The sequence below is a fragment of the Neolamprologus multifasciatus genome, chromosome 19, assembly GCF_963576455.1.
Source record: "Neolamprologus multifasciatus chromosome 19, fNeoMul1.2, whole genome shotgun sequence".
Lineage (NCBI taxonomy): Eukaryota > Metazoa > Chordata > Actinopteri > Cichliformes > Cichlidae > Neolamprologus > Neolamprologus multifasciatus.
The window spans coordinates 6,154,514-6,168,930 of record NC_140457.1 but is presented as its reverse complement, the minus strand read 5'-3'; the positions used below and the strand labels follow the sequence as shown (position 1 = coordinate 6,168,930).

General features: G+C 41.9%; 2 protein-coding genes across 5 annotated transcripts in view; one reads left to right on the top strand and one right to left on the bottom strand.

Annotated features, from left to right (window-relative positions):
• LOC146495828 (b(0,+)-type amino acid transporter 1-like) overlaps positions 1–14,310 on the top strand; it is a 62,608-nt gene extending 48,298 nt beyond the window's left edge. For 2 of the 4 annotated variants that reach the window (XM_085142737.1, XM_085142734.1), the window contains exons 2-6: positions 3,712–3,845; positions 7,492–7,621; positions 7,713–7,837; positions 7,948–8,035; positions 8,112–14,310. In XM_085142737.1, the coding sequence (XP_084998863.1) occupies positions 3,712–3,845; positions 7,492–7,621; positions 7,713–7,837; positions 7,948–8,035; positions 8,112–8,342 (708 nt within the window). In that variant the 3' untranslated portion in view covers positions 8,343–14,310. Of the gene's footprint in view, positions 1–1,111; positions 2,081–2,111; positions 3,204–3,711; positions 3,846–7,491; positions 7,622–7,712; positions 7,838–7,947; positions 8,036–8,111 lie in introns of those variants that run through there. The other 2 variants (XM_085142738.1, XM_085142736.1) reach the window with 2 other exon arrangements.
• On the bottom strand, positions 9,100–13,974 carry adprs (ADP-ribosylserine hydrolase). Its single transcript, XM_085142742.1, has 6 exons — positions 13,785–13,974; positions 11,989–12,085; positions 11,161–11,368; positions 10,883–11,070; positions 10,458–10,558; positions 9,100–9,785 (listed from the first exon to the last, which is right to left on the bottom strand). Exons 1-6 carry the CDS (start codon positions 13,972–13,974, stop codon positions 9,406–9,408), a joined length of 1,164 nt encoding a protein of 387 aa, XP_084998868.1. The 3' UTR covers positions 9,100–9,405.
• Positions 14,311–14,417: the final 107 nt, after the last annotated feature.

Here is a 14,417-nt window from a genome sequence, read left to right as displayed (position 1 = left end):
GAAGCTTTTCACCGTTGCCTCCGCGTCCTCTCCGGCAGATTCTGGAATACCAGAAAACACAAGGTTGTCTCGCATGCTACGGGCTTGTAGATCAATAACGGACTCTTTTATTTTTTTATTTTCTATGTTTAGCTGGGTCACGTTATCGGTGAGAGATTTGACCGACTCCCGTAGCGTGGCATTTTCAGCAGCAAGCGTTTCCACCTGCTGCTGGCTAATCTCCAGGGATTCTCGCAGAGATTTAAATTCCCGGTATAAAATCTCCACCAGGGACAGCCTCGCATCGAAACTAGACAATCGCTTGTCGATTGACTCCAGGATGTCTGCAATGTCTTTGCCGGCAGGCGATGTTGTCCTGGGGGAGTCTGCCAGGCGGCATCTCTTCGATGACGGTGTCTCAATTTTGGCCGGGGAAGATGCGCTCTGAGCCTTCTTCATGACTAAATCTTGGAAACAGCGGTCGATGTAATCTTGGAGAGCGTCTAAACTCTCCCCGTTGTCCTCCAGGGTGTTAGAGATGATAGGACAGATGTTGTTAGTTATATGACAATTGATTAGTATATTTGGTGATACTGAAGCTTAAAGAAACTTTGTTCAATTCTAAACTACAATTCGCTTTAATTTTCCGCCAAAATCTCCGGCGTCTGACATCAGTTACAACATGAGTTACTTACCTCCTCCGTCACTTACCTCCTCCGTCACTTACCTCCTCCTTACAACTTGAACTTGACTGAGGAGCTGAACAAACCAGAGGTGAGGCTGAAAGGGTCTGAAGTGACCTGAAATAGTAGCATTTATTCATGCTAAATTTTTAAATACAGCTTAAAACCTGTCAAGAATGATTTGATGCTTTACTGTAAAAGATGCCTATATGCTGCTATATTTTCTTCCTTAACTCTGAATTTGTATTTCAGGTAATTTATTGACTTTGTCCTAACACACGATGTCTATAAAACTCTGTAAATCAGTGCAGTTAGCTTGTTAATGTTTGACGCTGTGCAGCCCCACGCACACGGCGGTAACAGAGATTTGCTGCGTTAATGCAGTTATGGCATTAACGTAATTTTAACGAGATTAACGCTGACAGCGCTAATAAGAATATGACTGTTTAAATAGGAATTAGTCTCTATTTTGAATTTTTCATTTCTCCAACTGTGTTTTATAGAGCAGAACCTAAAATAAATCACTGTTAACGTGAAACCTAAGAAAAAAACAACTCTGGACAAGCAGACATTCTTAAAATCTGCTTAAAAGTAGCCTCATTTTAATTTCATAGCAGTTTAATTTTGTGCACTCCTCCTATTGGGCAACAGGCAGCGTTGTGTAACTGCACATGTCTGTTCTTGTCCGCTGCTTCAGAGAAGACAAATGCTTTCTGACCATGGGACATAACACACATGGACTCAATCTGCAGAGGGAAGTGGGGATCATAGGAGCAGTTTCCTTCATTGGTGGAACCATGATTGGATCTGGGATCTTCATTTCTCCCCAGTACGTCCTTTCCACTATTGGGAGCCCAGGGGCCAGCTTCGTTATATGGTCCTGCTGTGGACTGATAGCCATGCTGGGGGGTCTGTGCTATGCTGAACTGGGCACTATCATACCAGAGTCTGGAGCCGAGTACATTTACATACTGCGGACTGCAGGGAAAGTGGTGGCCTTCATGTTCGTCTTCAGCTCCATCATGGTCATGAGGCCGGCTAGTGGCACAGGAGTCGCTCTCAGCTTTGCTGAATATGCTGTGGCCCCCTTTTACAGCGGCTGCACTCCTCCACAGCTGGCAGTGAAGTTCGTGGCTGCCGGATCAATCTTGGTGCTGGCTATAATCAACTGTCTGAGCGTCCGCTTGGCCACAGGCATCCAGGTGGTCACCATGGCAGTGAAGGTGGTGGCCCTGGTGGTGATCATCCTGGGAGGCATTGTGATGCTTTTCCAGGGCCGCACTGAGAACTTTGAGGACTCCTTTGAGGGAACCAATTCAGGGCTCAGCTCCATTGGCATTGCTTTCTATCAGGGCTTGTGGTCGTATGATGGCTGGAACACTTTAAATTATTTAACTGAGGAGGTGAAACATCCAGAAGTAAGAATTTCAATATTTACTATTAGTAGTTTATAGAAAGTCAAAATAAAGATGAAGCATGCCAACACTGTGCGACTCCACTCATGATTGTGCATTTTTTATCTTCTTACTGATTTACATGAGTAGGCCAGGACAAACTGTATTAACCTGAGAACTGATATTGGTTTAGGATATAATAATCCAAACCAACTGGTGGCTCATTGGTGCAGTGGTTAGCACTTTTTCCACAGTTAGACAACTGAAGAGTTAATATTTAATTGAAGGCAAAGCAAGTACATATTGCACCACGTGATTTATTTTGAAAGCTTTTTCTACGCAGTTTGTAGCGTCTGAATTCTTTGTGATCTTTCTCAGTCTGCTCTGTAGACGTGTCGTTTTGTGCTCCCTGCTCTCTCTCACCATGGCGGACAAAACCCCAAAAAACGAAGGCCTGCAACTGAAGAGGCAGATTGGATTGATTGGTGGTGTCGCAATAGTTTCTGGAACCATGATTGGTTCCGGTATCTTTATGTCCCCACAGTATGTCCTGGCGTATGTGGGAAGTCCTGGGGCCAGCATGTTAATCTGGGTTTTTTCAGGTGTTGTGGCTTTGTTTGCAGCTCTCTCCTTCACTGAGCTTGGGACCATTATTCCTGAATCTGGAGGGGAATTTACTTACATCCTGAGGATCTATGGTTCATTCCCAGCCTTCTTTGCAGCAATCACTTTCATCCTGCTTTTGAAACCTTTCGGCATTGCAGCAACGGCAATGACCATTGCACATTATGCCATGGCTCCCTTTTACCCAGGCTGCCCACTTCCTCAGCTGGCTGTGAAATGCTTTGCAGCTTTTAGTATTCTGGTAGTTGCCATTACCAACATCCTGAATGTCCGATATGCTCTGAGAGTGCAGGTGATCTTCTTAGTGGCCAACGTGTTTTCACTCACTTTCATTGTAATTGGAGGGCTAGTGAAAGTTTTACAGGGCAGCACTGTGATCGAGGAAAATTTTAACATTGAGAATGCTTTTCAAGGAACTCAGTTTTCTTTGAACACTCTGGGAAAGGCTTTCCTTCAAGGTCTCTGGTCTTACAGTGGCTGGAGCAACTTGAATCATGTGACTGAGGAGCTGAACAGACCAGAGGTGAGGCTGAAAGGGTCAGAAGTTGTATGAAATAGTAGTATTTATACACACTATATTTTTTTAAATACAACTTATAATCTTTGATAAAGATTCTGTCGGGAAATATGATTGTTTTCTTGCCGCTATACTGAGAAAAATGACCACTTACCTTTCCCCCCCTAAACTCTGAATTTGTGTTTCAGGTAATTCATTGACTTTGTACCAACACATACCCCTACAATGCTTAAATCAGTGTTTAAAGTGTCTGAGGTGACTAAAGAGGTACACGAGTTGGCATTGTTAGGATTGTTGTAATTGCAGTTCCAGCTTGTCCTGACTGCATGAAACTTGGTGCTTGGTGTTGCTTGGGGAGCTTTTCCCCCCACGGTTTGGCAAAATATTAAAAAAGTAAATATTCAATGAGGCTTTGTTTTATCATGAGAGACTGCTTTGTTAATATGTGTAATCAAGGCTTAGCCAAACATTACAACCATGTCATGTCATGTCTTTTTTTCTTTTTCTTTTACAGGTGAATCTTCCTCGGGCGGTGCTGATAGCCATTTCTCTTGTGACTACTTTGTACCTGCTGGTGAATGTGAGCTATCTGGCAGTAATGACGCCTAAAGAGCTCATGTCCTCAAGTGCGGTAGCAGTTACCTGGGGGTAAGACAACACCTGTTCTCAACCTGATAAGATCTTTTTTTTTATTACTTCTCCCATAGAACAGGAAGCAAACCTGAAGAAATCCTCTTCTCTGTACAATCATTTGATATGTGCATTAAAATTACTGATGGTCAAACAAATGGGGCTTTTGTAAGTTGAAAATACAGACTGTATTTAAAGATGGATGTTGCAATCCTGTCTCCATTTTGAATCCTCTGTATTAGCATTTTAGCTCCCTGCCATGTTGATACCAAAGATTAAATCATCCAGCGTGATTAATAGGTGATTAATAGGTAATTTAAATCTACCCACTGTGCAAGTAATTATGAAACTTATCTTACACAGTTGATGTGATTTCTCACAAGACTCATCAATCCACTGTAAGGAAAATTACTTAAGAGTCACCTCCAAACACTTCAAACATAGAAGGAATAGCAGCAAAGAGCATCACTACAGTTAGGTGCTCACTTCTGGTGTCACACAAATACCAAGAGATATTGGACCCCTTCTCTTCACCGTCTCTATGTTCCTCCTTGGTCAGATCATCCGCCACCATGGTCTCTGCTTCCATTCCTATGCTGATGATACACAACTTTATCTCTGTGCTAAACCCTCTACCCTGCTCCCCCACGATCACTTCTCAATAGTGGTGTGCAGATCGATATTGAAATATCGATTCTTCCGATCCCAGTAATTTATGTTCTAGAATCGATTCTCATATTAAAATATCGATATTTTAGTACTTTGGGGTAAATTTGTAGTTTTTCATTAACACGAACACAGTGGAAAGAAACTATATCATTCGGATCGTCTAAATTGGAAGAAACTACTTCCTCTTACGCCTTTCATAGTCATATGCGAAATACGGCTGTATAAATGTGTTGCAGCCCCTGGCCAGTGTTGCCAACTCCTCAGTAAGGAAAATCGCTATTGGCTATGCTAAAAGTCTCTAGAAGTCGCTAAACGATGTCATCGCCTAATTTGCATAATTGGTCATGCAAATATCATTGTAACCCACGTTGTAGGAGAGAAAAAAAGAAGAGACATAAAGTGAGTAAACAAAACCGTCCTAAATGCATTTAGAATTTATTTAGGATTACAAATTATATATATATTTTTTTGCGATTATTGTTTTTTTTTATGTCACAATTCCAACCTTATTCCTTTATCTGCGCTTGGACCGGCAAAAGTGACCTGAAATAGGCACTCTGGTGGAGTTACTTTGTGTGTGTGTGTGTTTAAGTAGTTTTAAACCTTGTGATCCACAAAACAACATAACAGTAAAAGAAGAACTGATTGCGTTACAGTCAGTGCGGGAGCAGAGGCGTCACTCATACGCGATTCATTTGCTGTTTGGAAGCATAGGTGGGAACATCTCCTGCCCTGATAGCAGCTGGGGGAGGACTATCCTCTGCCCGTGAGCGCTTTGGCACGGGCGAGGTGCCCACGGCAGCACCCGCTGCTTGTTGAGAAGAGCGATACACGCTTTCACGTCAAAAAGTTGTCATAAATAAGTCTCCAATAACACCAGAAAAGGTCACCAGATTTGTCGCTAGTCGCTTTTTAGAAAGAAATTTGCTAAGGGGCTCTAAAAACTCACTAAATATAGTGACAAAGTCACTAACAGTGTTGGGAAGGTTACTTTTAAAATGTATTCCATTACAGATTACAGAATACATGCCCCAAAATGTATTCTGTAATGTATTCCGTTACGTTACTCAATGAGAGTAACGTATGCAGAATACTTTGGATTACTTAATATATTATCATGCTGTTTACAACTACGTGAATGTACTATTGCTGTGATTTATTACTGTTACTGAAGGTCCGCGGCTCCGAACCGTAGTAAAGCGACCTCTGGCTAATACGGTGGGTTCTGTGTCGGGCTCATAGCCGAAAAATAGCTTTACGTTGTTGTCTGGGTCAACTTTGCTTGTGAGAGACAGAGAGAGGCGTCGAAAGGCTGCTCCAACTGAACTTATTGTTTTTGGAGGAAAACACGAACACGGTGTACTGTCGAGTCTTAATAGCTTACTTACAACTGGGCTCGTCAGGCACTCTTCTTGGCTGCAGTGGTTATTATTATATTTACATGCTTCCAGCTCCCGTTTTTGCTCAATGACAGCTCGTACTTTTCCTTTTTCTCCCTCCCTCGCTCACAGACACATAACGGGTATGGCGGTCCATTCTCCCTGCAGCACGGACTACACTGCCTATGATGCTACATTCTTTAGAGCTATACCTGTAGCATTCTGCCTATTAGCTTACTCCCCAACACTGTGTTTACACATATTTTACCTCCACAAACAGCCAAGACGCGGTTTGCGATTAATGTGGCAAGACAGTGAGGTGCTGTGGCAACACCACCTCGTCAAACACCTCAGTGTAAATCATATCACAGAATATGATGAGCTTATGTTGAGGCGAACTGAAGAGGAGGAGAAGGACAGGTGCTGCTAGGGCGAGACAGACGTCTCTCACGGAGTCCTTTAGTGCTGCAGGCAGGCAACATGCTCAAATAGCGCACAATGTCAGGTTTTTTATTTCTACATGATTATTCTGCATCATTAAGCAATAAGAACAAGTAGTCTGATGTCCTGTAATCATTGTGAAGCTATATTATTATATTATTATTATAATTACATAATGCAATTTATATATTGTATTATTAAATACAATGAAACATTAAGTTTTTGTACAGAGTATCGGTATCGGATCAGTATCGCCGATACCACCCTGGATTTTACTTGGTATCGGATCGGAAAGGAAATCAGTGGTATCGCACATCACTACTTCTCAACTGTCTGCATGAAATCAAAATATGGATGTCAATTAACCTACTCAAGCTCAACAGTGGTTGAGGCCCCCAAAGCCCTACTCCAGAAGACTGGCCATCTACTTATTGATATAGACCAGGGGTAGGCAACTCCAGGCCTCGCGTGCCAGTCTCCTGCAGGTTTTAGATGTGTCCTTGATCCAGCACAACTGATTTAAATGGCTACATTACCTCCTAAACATGTCTTGAAGTTCTCCAGAGGCCTGGTAATCAACTAATCATTTGATTCAGGTGTGCTGACCCAGGGTGAGCTCTAAAACCTGCAGGACACAGGCACGCGAGGCCTGGAGTTGCCTACCCTTGATATAGATGATTTCCTCATCTGGCCTTCCTTCAACATTTGCAATCTGGGTGTCATTTTGGAACTCTCTCCCATATGAACTTCTCAACAACCCGTCACTGGAGTCCTTCAAGAAACTTCTCAAAATTCACCTCTTCAATAAAACCTTCAATCTCTAAGCCTTTTTTATTTATTCTGTTTTGTAAAGCGTCCTTGGGTTTCTTGAAAGGCACTTTACAAGTCTAATGTATTATCATTATTATTATTATTATTGTTATATAGGCAGAAGGGGCCTCAGAACAGATGTTTGTAGTGTTGAACCTGGTCACACCAGCAAAGGCCCCATTCAACACCTTTCAAGACAAATATTACATTGAGGTGACATCACATCCTGTCCAAAAGGTTTATTCCTAAGTAGGTCCACAGAAAATGTTTTTGATTTAATTTGTTAAATTACTGAAATGTATCTAGAAAAGGGTTGATTGATATGCACTATAAGATGTTTTGTAATAGAAATGGTTTTCCTGCAGGAATAAGGTGCTGGGCAGCTGGGGCTGGGTCATGTCTGTGGCCGCAGCCTTGTCAGCTTTCGGTTCTCTAAACGGGACGTTCTTCAGCGGCGGCCGTGTGTGCTTTGTTGCTGCCAGGGAAGGACACATGGTAACAGTCTCTCTGTCTTATAAGAACGCACACACCTGTTTAAAATAAAGTTACGTGCAGATTTTCACACAGACCTGTGCTGGTTTTGCAGCCAGATATTCTGTCCATGGCCCACGTCCACAGACTGACTCCATCTCCGGCGCTGATCTTCACCACAATAATCGCTCTGGTGGTGCTGATTCCTGGAGACTTTCAGAGTATCGTCAACTACTTCAGGTGAAGGCTGACTCTGTTTCTGCTCCATTTCTACTTTGTTTGGGGGTTTTTTTTTAGCACACATTGCTTTTTTTGTTTGCCTTTAATTTCTCTTCCTCTGCCGTTTTCAGTTTTAGCGCCTGGTTTTTCTATGCCATTGTCCTGTCTGGGCTCATCTATCTCAAAATCAAGAAGAAGGACCTCCCAAGGTCGTACAAGGTTAGTGTCATCATTGTTTTCACATTACATGACAATAACATCTTGTCCTCACGCCTGGTTATTCCTCTCCCCACAGGTTCCCATTGTAATTCCTATACTGGTCCTCATTGCAGCGATATTCCTCGTGCTGGCACCCATCATAGACAATCCTCAGATTGAGTACCTCTACGTGGCTTCATTTATCTTAAGTGGCATTGTAGTCTACATACCCTTCATCCATTACAAGCTCTGCCCAAGAGTGCTGGACAAGTTAACAGTGTTCTTGCAGCTCTTCTTAGAGGTCGCCCCTGCAGACAAAAACCTGTAATTTCCACTGAACACACATGGATAGCATCTTCGATAACATGCAGATAACTGAAAGCTACCAATAAAATAAGCCTTTTTCCATGAATTATCCTTACATGTTAAATTGCATCTGATAATGCAGTGTTGCTGTTTTATTTAAAGGTGCATTTAAAGTGTTTTACTTTGCATTTTTAAATTGATGTTATTGTAAATTCACAACTTTCATTTAAGCTCATTGTAAAAGATCATTTGCAAGATGTTTAAGTTCAAAACTCATTAAGATTTACAGAGGGACACAAATCCATATTTGTCATTGAAAGACATTGATTATCTTTTTTTTAATACAATAAACACTAAAACACGCTATAATTCAGCATTGCAGGGGACCTTACAGCTCTGCCATTTACTGCATATCAGTCATACCTTGCTGTCACTTTATAATCAACAAACAAATAAAGTATTTCAAATATATCAGCAAACTTAGTGCTCCTGACATTTCCTGATTTCTTGCAATATTCAGATTCTGTTTGTATTCGTCTGTACTCGCTATAAGTTTGCATCACAAAGCATCACAAAAGCATCTGAATGGAGCAGATCTTCATGAAGTAGATGTGCTTTTTGGGTCTGAGAACACTCGTACAGATGTGTGAATTAAAAAGAAAATAAAACGTTTATTAAATATTTTTCACCAAATTGCTAAAACAAGACATGGTCAATTTATAGTGCAACTTTCACGAGACAGGACATAAATCAGGGGAAAGCAAGGAAAAGAGAGCGTGTATGAATATGCTGTTTATTCATATTTAGACCACTTTTGGATTGGCGTTCAGAGAAGTTTGGCAGTTTGTGTAAAAGCCACATTCTCAAAATTAAGACTGGAAATTTTCTTCAGCTCTAATTTTCAGATACTTAATAAATTTCATGTGGACAGTTTGGAAAAATCACTTTCTTCCTCAAAGCTTAAATTATTTAATACCATAAAGATCCCAAAAAAAAAAGCTTTTCCAAACAAAACAAAATTTAAAGTCTTTTTTACACGTTCTTTATGTGTGTGAAAGTCTTTTAATGACAATGTGACTGATCCATCACTCTACTCCAGTTTTCTTCTCTGTGCCATTAGCAGCAGTTGACCTGTTTTCGCCACTCTGCTCGCCTGTCTCGCCTTTGCCCCCCAGTGGCGACTGGTGGTACAGCTTGTAAAGCCTCTCTGCATACTGGTCTGCATCCTCCACCCCCTCACAGCACCTTATCCAGGACTGAGGGATGGTCTCGATGCCGTAGTGGGCCCCCGCGATGGCCCCAGCCATGCAGGCTATGGTATCAGTGTCCCCTCCCAGCGCCAGGCTGTACGCTATCGTCCTCTCCACGCCGCCGTAGCTCTCTGGGAGGCATTCCCGGGGTTGCAGGCAGTGGAGCACACAGAAGATTGCAGTGGGGACGGAGTGAAGAGCTGCAATGCCATTACCTGGTAAAAGTCACAAAGACAGGGGCGTGTTTTTGTGGTGGCAGTCAAGAGAAACAGGAAATGTCATGTAAAGAAAGGAAGTGGATCAGGGCCTTATTGCACATGTGGCTTGCTCCCTAACCCCCATTAATACTTCCTCATATACTAAAAGATAAATAAGATGAGGAAATTTACTTAGAATAAATCAGGAGAAATATATCTAAAATGTAAAAAAATATAATAATGGTGGTTTTTTTATCATGTTCTTTGTCTTTATAGTGTTTATTTGATGATGGCTTATTCAACCAAGTTGGTAATAACCCCTCTGTATTAAATTTTGCTCCCCCTCTGATATTCAGCTCCCAACGGCAGTGTCTCACTGTGGGCGTGGCAGATGGCAGTAATAGTCAGAGTGGTGGTTTTGAATGACTGATTCCGTAACAGGGGCGCGATGGTATGAACAAAACTGGGCAGGCTTCATGAATCTAAATGTAATTCTGCATGTACACTTCCTCAAAAACCCAGATCCAGATTCAGATTGACTCTTAAAGTCACCTCTAATTTTAGATCAAACCCAAAATCTGTCAATAAACCTTTCTTATGGAATTCTTTAAATAAACATTTCCGTAATCCTGAAAACAAACAAACCCGAACACATACCCCTCCTCATCAGCGATAAATAATCATACTGACCCAGTTCAGAGATGACTTCCTCTATGCTAACTTTGCTCCTGTCCATCAGGTCTCTGATTCGGTGGAGACGTTCACAGAATGGCTTCTCTGCTTCTTTTAAACTGCAAAAGCATACATTAAAAATATATACATCTCGCACAGCATGAAAAGGGATGTTTCAACCTTTAAAAACACATTTTGAAAAACATAAATCCCTCCTAAGGTTGTTTTTTCTGACTCAGAATTAGCCTTTTGATGTGAAAGTTTAATTTAAAAAGTAATTGAGTCTGAGTTACCTTGTATGACAAAAACTTGCAAGATAAATGTCTATTATGCTTCAGGGAATAAAACCTCAAATAAAAAACATAAGTTACAGAAAAACTACAATGTTTTCCTTTGGAGGAAAAACCCTGTTCGCTTTCGCTGCCTCTGACCAGTCTACTCACATTCTTGCATCATTGCGTGCAGTCTCATCACCTTCCATTTCCTCCATCTCTTTAATTAGCCTGCTGATGAACTGGTGAGGCAAGTCCAGTGCCCCCTGCAGAGAGAGGTGCACAGCTAACGCTTGCAGCACCGCCCCATTATAACCCAGAGAGCAGGAGTGCGTCAGCATGGCGCCCAGATGGGCAAACTGCAGAGAAAAAGAGCAAATTTAAAGATGTTGTTTCTATCCGATCCATATAGAGAGAGAAAACTCAACATTCAAAAGACCCCTGCTCACCCTTTTAACATCAGACAAGTCCGGAAAGGCCAGGGCGAAGGGAGCTGCTCTCATGGCCCCTCCATTTCCAAAGGAGCCCCGACCATTAAACTGGTCCCTCGCTGGCTGATACACATCATTTAACTGGGGGGATGAGAGCTTCTTCAACACCTGGATCACTCCAGCACCATAACCACGATGCGGGGATGCACTGTACTCCTTTGCAAACCTAAAAATGGTGCGTCACCGAGGTAGGAACCATCATAAGCTTACTTGAAGAGCCTTTGGATCCATATTTAACTCCTTAAATCCTTTTCCTTATTTTCTATCATATATACACACTGCTCCAAATGTGAAGCCTCACATTAAACGTGTGCAAAATTTCCAAAAATTAATTTGTTGTAATACAAATAACGCCTGTGAGACAACTTTTTTACTCTTGGCTGTGTACACAGAAGACCCACCCTTCTGCTGTTTAAACCTTTTGTTTACAACAGGGGTAGGGAACTCCAGGCCTCGAGAGCCGGTGTCCTGCAGGTTTTAGATGTATCCTTGAGCCAACGCAGCTGATTCAAATGGCCAAATTACCTCCTCAACATGTCTTGAAGTTCTCCAGAGGCCTGGTAATCAACTAATCATTTGATTCAGGTGTGCTGACCCAGGGTGAGATCTAAAACCTGCAGGATACCAGGTGTCGAGGCCTGGAGTTGCCTACCCCTGGTTTACAAGGAACAACCAATCAGAGGAAAGTCGGCTTAATGCAGGAGAAAGAAGGAAGGAAGGAAGAAGATGATGATGGTGAAGTGATTTTAGGCTTATTTTAGATGAAGATGATGATGATTCCTCTACCTGCGAGCCATGTCGTGCTCATCAAAGCCAGTCCTGGTGAGTAGAGACTGAACCACACAGCGTGCCATGGCTGTGTCATCACTGTATTCAAGGATACCTAAAACACAAAAACATAAATACACACATTTTAACAAATAATAACAGTAATTCAGCACTTCAGCACTCAAAATAAACAGCTAACACCAATTTAATCATCCTGAAATTGTAATCTAGTGGATTGGCTGGAATCCTTAGCCAACAAAGACACCAATATAATTTGCGGATAATAAAATGAACATATCTACAGATGGTGATTGTTTACACAGGAAAAAATTAATAGTTTAATTTACTTTCCCCTGTTACTCATATAAGATTTAAATGAACTATAACCAAGCATATTTATAGAAATACAGTGTGGATGTATTTTTGCTACTTTCTCAAAGAATCCTGACTACAACAAAGAGAAATTGAGGGGAATACCTTAATGCAAAACATGGTCTCATCTCACTTCCTTCCCTAAAGAGACAATCAACAGCCTAAACAGGAATCACAAGGCCCAGTCAGTGGGGCTTTACACAGCATTTGTTCTGAGATCTGATGAGATGAGCAGAGACGGCGATGGACTCAGCACTCTACGCTGAGCGCGTTAATCAAGTAGTAACGTTTTTTTGTACCTATAAACAGACGATGAGAAAAAGTAATAGCCCCAGTTTCTGCAGGATAAATAATCCAGTGGACATCATGATCCTGATTATCTAATATTACTGGATCATAATTATAGATTCATTAATGTGTATATCACTTGTTGCTGGAAATATAGATGACTTAATTACTTAAAGTCATGTCTGCCAACATTTAGGCCTTTTTCTGAAGGGAGCTGGGGTATTTAAAGTGTTCTTTTCCAATCTAACCGCAGCATATTCATCTGAATGTTACACGGTATAACATTGAAGTTATTTTAAGTAACTATTTAGCCAGCACAATTTACACCCTGTAATTTTTTTTTATTATTATTTTTGTAGTTTGTTTGTTCCCAGCTCATCCCAGCCAGTCCTGATCTGATTTTTGTGAAAATTGTTATAATTCAGCTATGCATTATTGGTTTCAGAAGCTTGAGGAATATCTCAAAGTCTCATTCTTCACCTTATCTTCACAGTAATGACAGATGAAATGGTGAAGCAGCAGATAGGATAGCAAGCTAATTCATTTGACAGTTAACCACCTATCTGTCTGCACAAAGATTAGGTTCCATGTCTAAACCTTACCCCAGCCTTAACCCTGCACTCTATTTAACAGCCACTGGAGTGGCTGGAGTTTCCAAAAGACTTCTTATTCTATAGAAGGTTGCGGGAAATGGCTCTTGCTTCTGGTGGTACCTTATGCATATTTTACGGTATTTGGTATGCGAGTTTCCATACAGATTTCTACATGGACAGCTTCCCGAAACATGCTCTCATGCAGTCCTCCAAAATTCCAACTGCACATTGGTAAACACAGATGACCTATTTATCAGTTGAATGCTGATTGGTTGACAAGTTAGCCAGAATAGGTTGTATTTGTTTTATGAACCATAATCATACACGAAACATGGTAAAACAATGTAGTCTTATAGAGCAACTTTCATTTCAGGGGGCTAGTGCCTCCCCATCCCCCCCTTGGAGAGACCCCTGTCGGTTTCAGACGTGATCTTTTTTTTCTCCTTTCTTTCTTTCTTTAGTAATTTCAAACCATTTTGATCCCTTTAAGCTGCTCTGCATGTCAGCTTTGCTTCACGGTGCAGTGGGCTTGTTATGAAACCACCTCCTCCTCTCACTGACCTGTTCCTTTAGTTTCGTCGTCCAGGCTGCTGAGGTGCTGCAGCACACTCTCCATGGGAACCTCCTCCGCCCCTTCAAACTCTCCTCCGATACAGTCTCCTAGCACACCCGCGACCAGCGCTCCCCTGAAGCGGGACAAAGACGCTGGACTTCCCGCGGCTGCCGCCGCTCTCACCGCCGTGACTGCCATTCATCCGACGGGGAAAATGACTTCAGCCTGCTCGTTTCTCCGCTGATCCTACTCCCAGACAGCTGGCGAGCGGATCCAAAGCAATCCACAACAACAACAAACGTCGACCTGAAGCTCTCTGCACGGCTTCCGGAAAACGTTCAGATCACCGTTTGACCCCCGGTGAAAGTTCGCACATAGAAGTGCAGCCAAGCAGAGAAAACCTCCATTAAACGACAGCATTGAGTCTGATCTAGTTCACATATTTCTATGCAACGTATACCTAAACTGCTATAATAAATGCGCATGAACTTTATACAGTATTTTTCTTAATCGGAATCACGTTTATTGACCAAGTATGTGTTCACAAAGAATTGGTCCGTGTCTTTTTGCTTCAATTTACTTCACAGAAGAGACACCTGACACTACCGACAACAGCAACATGAGCCAGACATTAACAATAG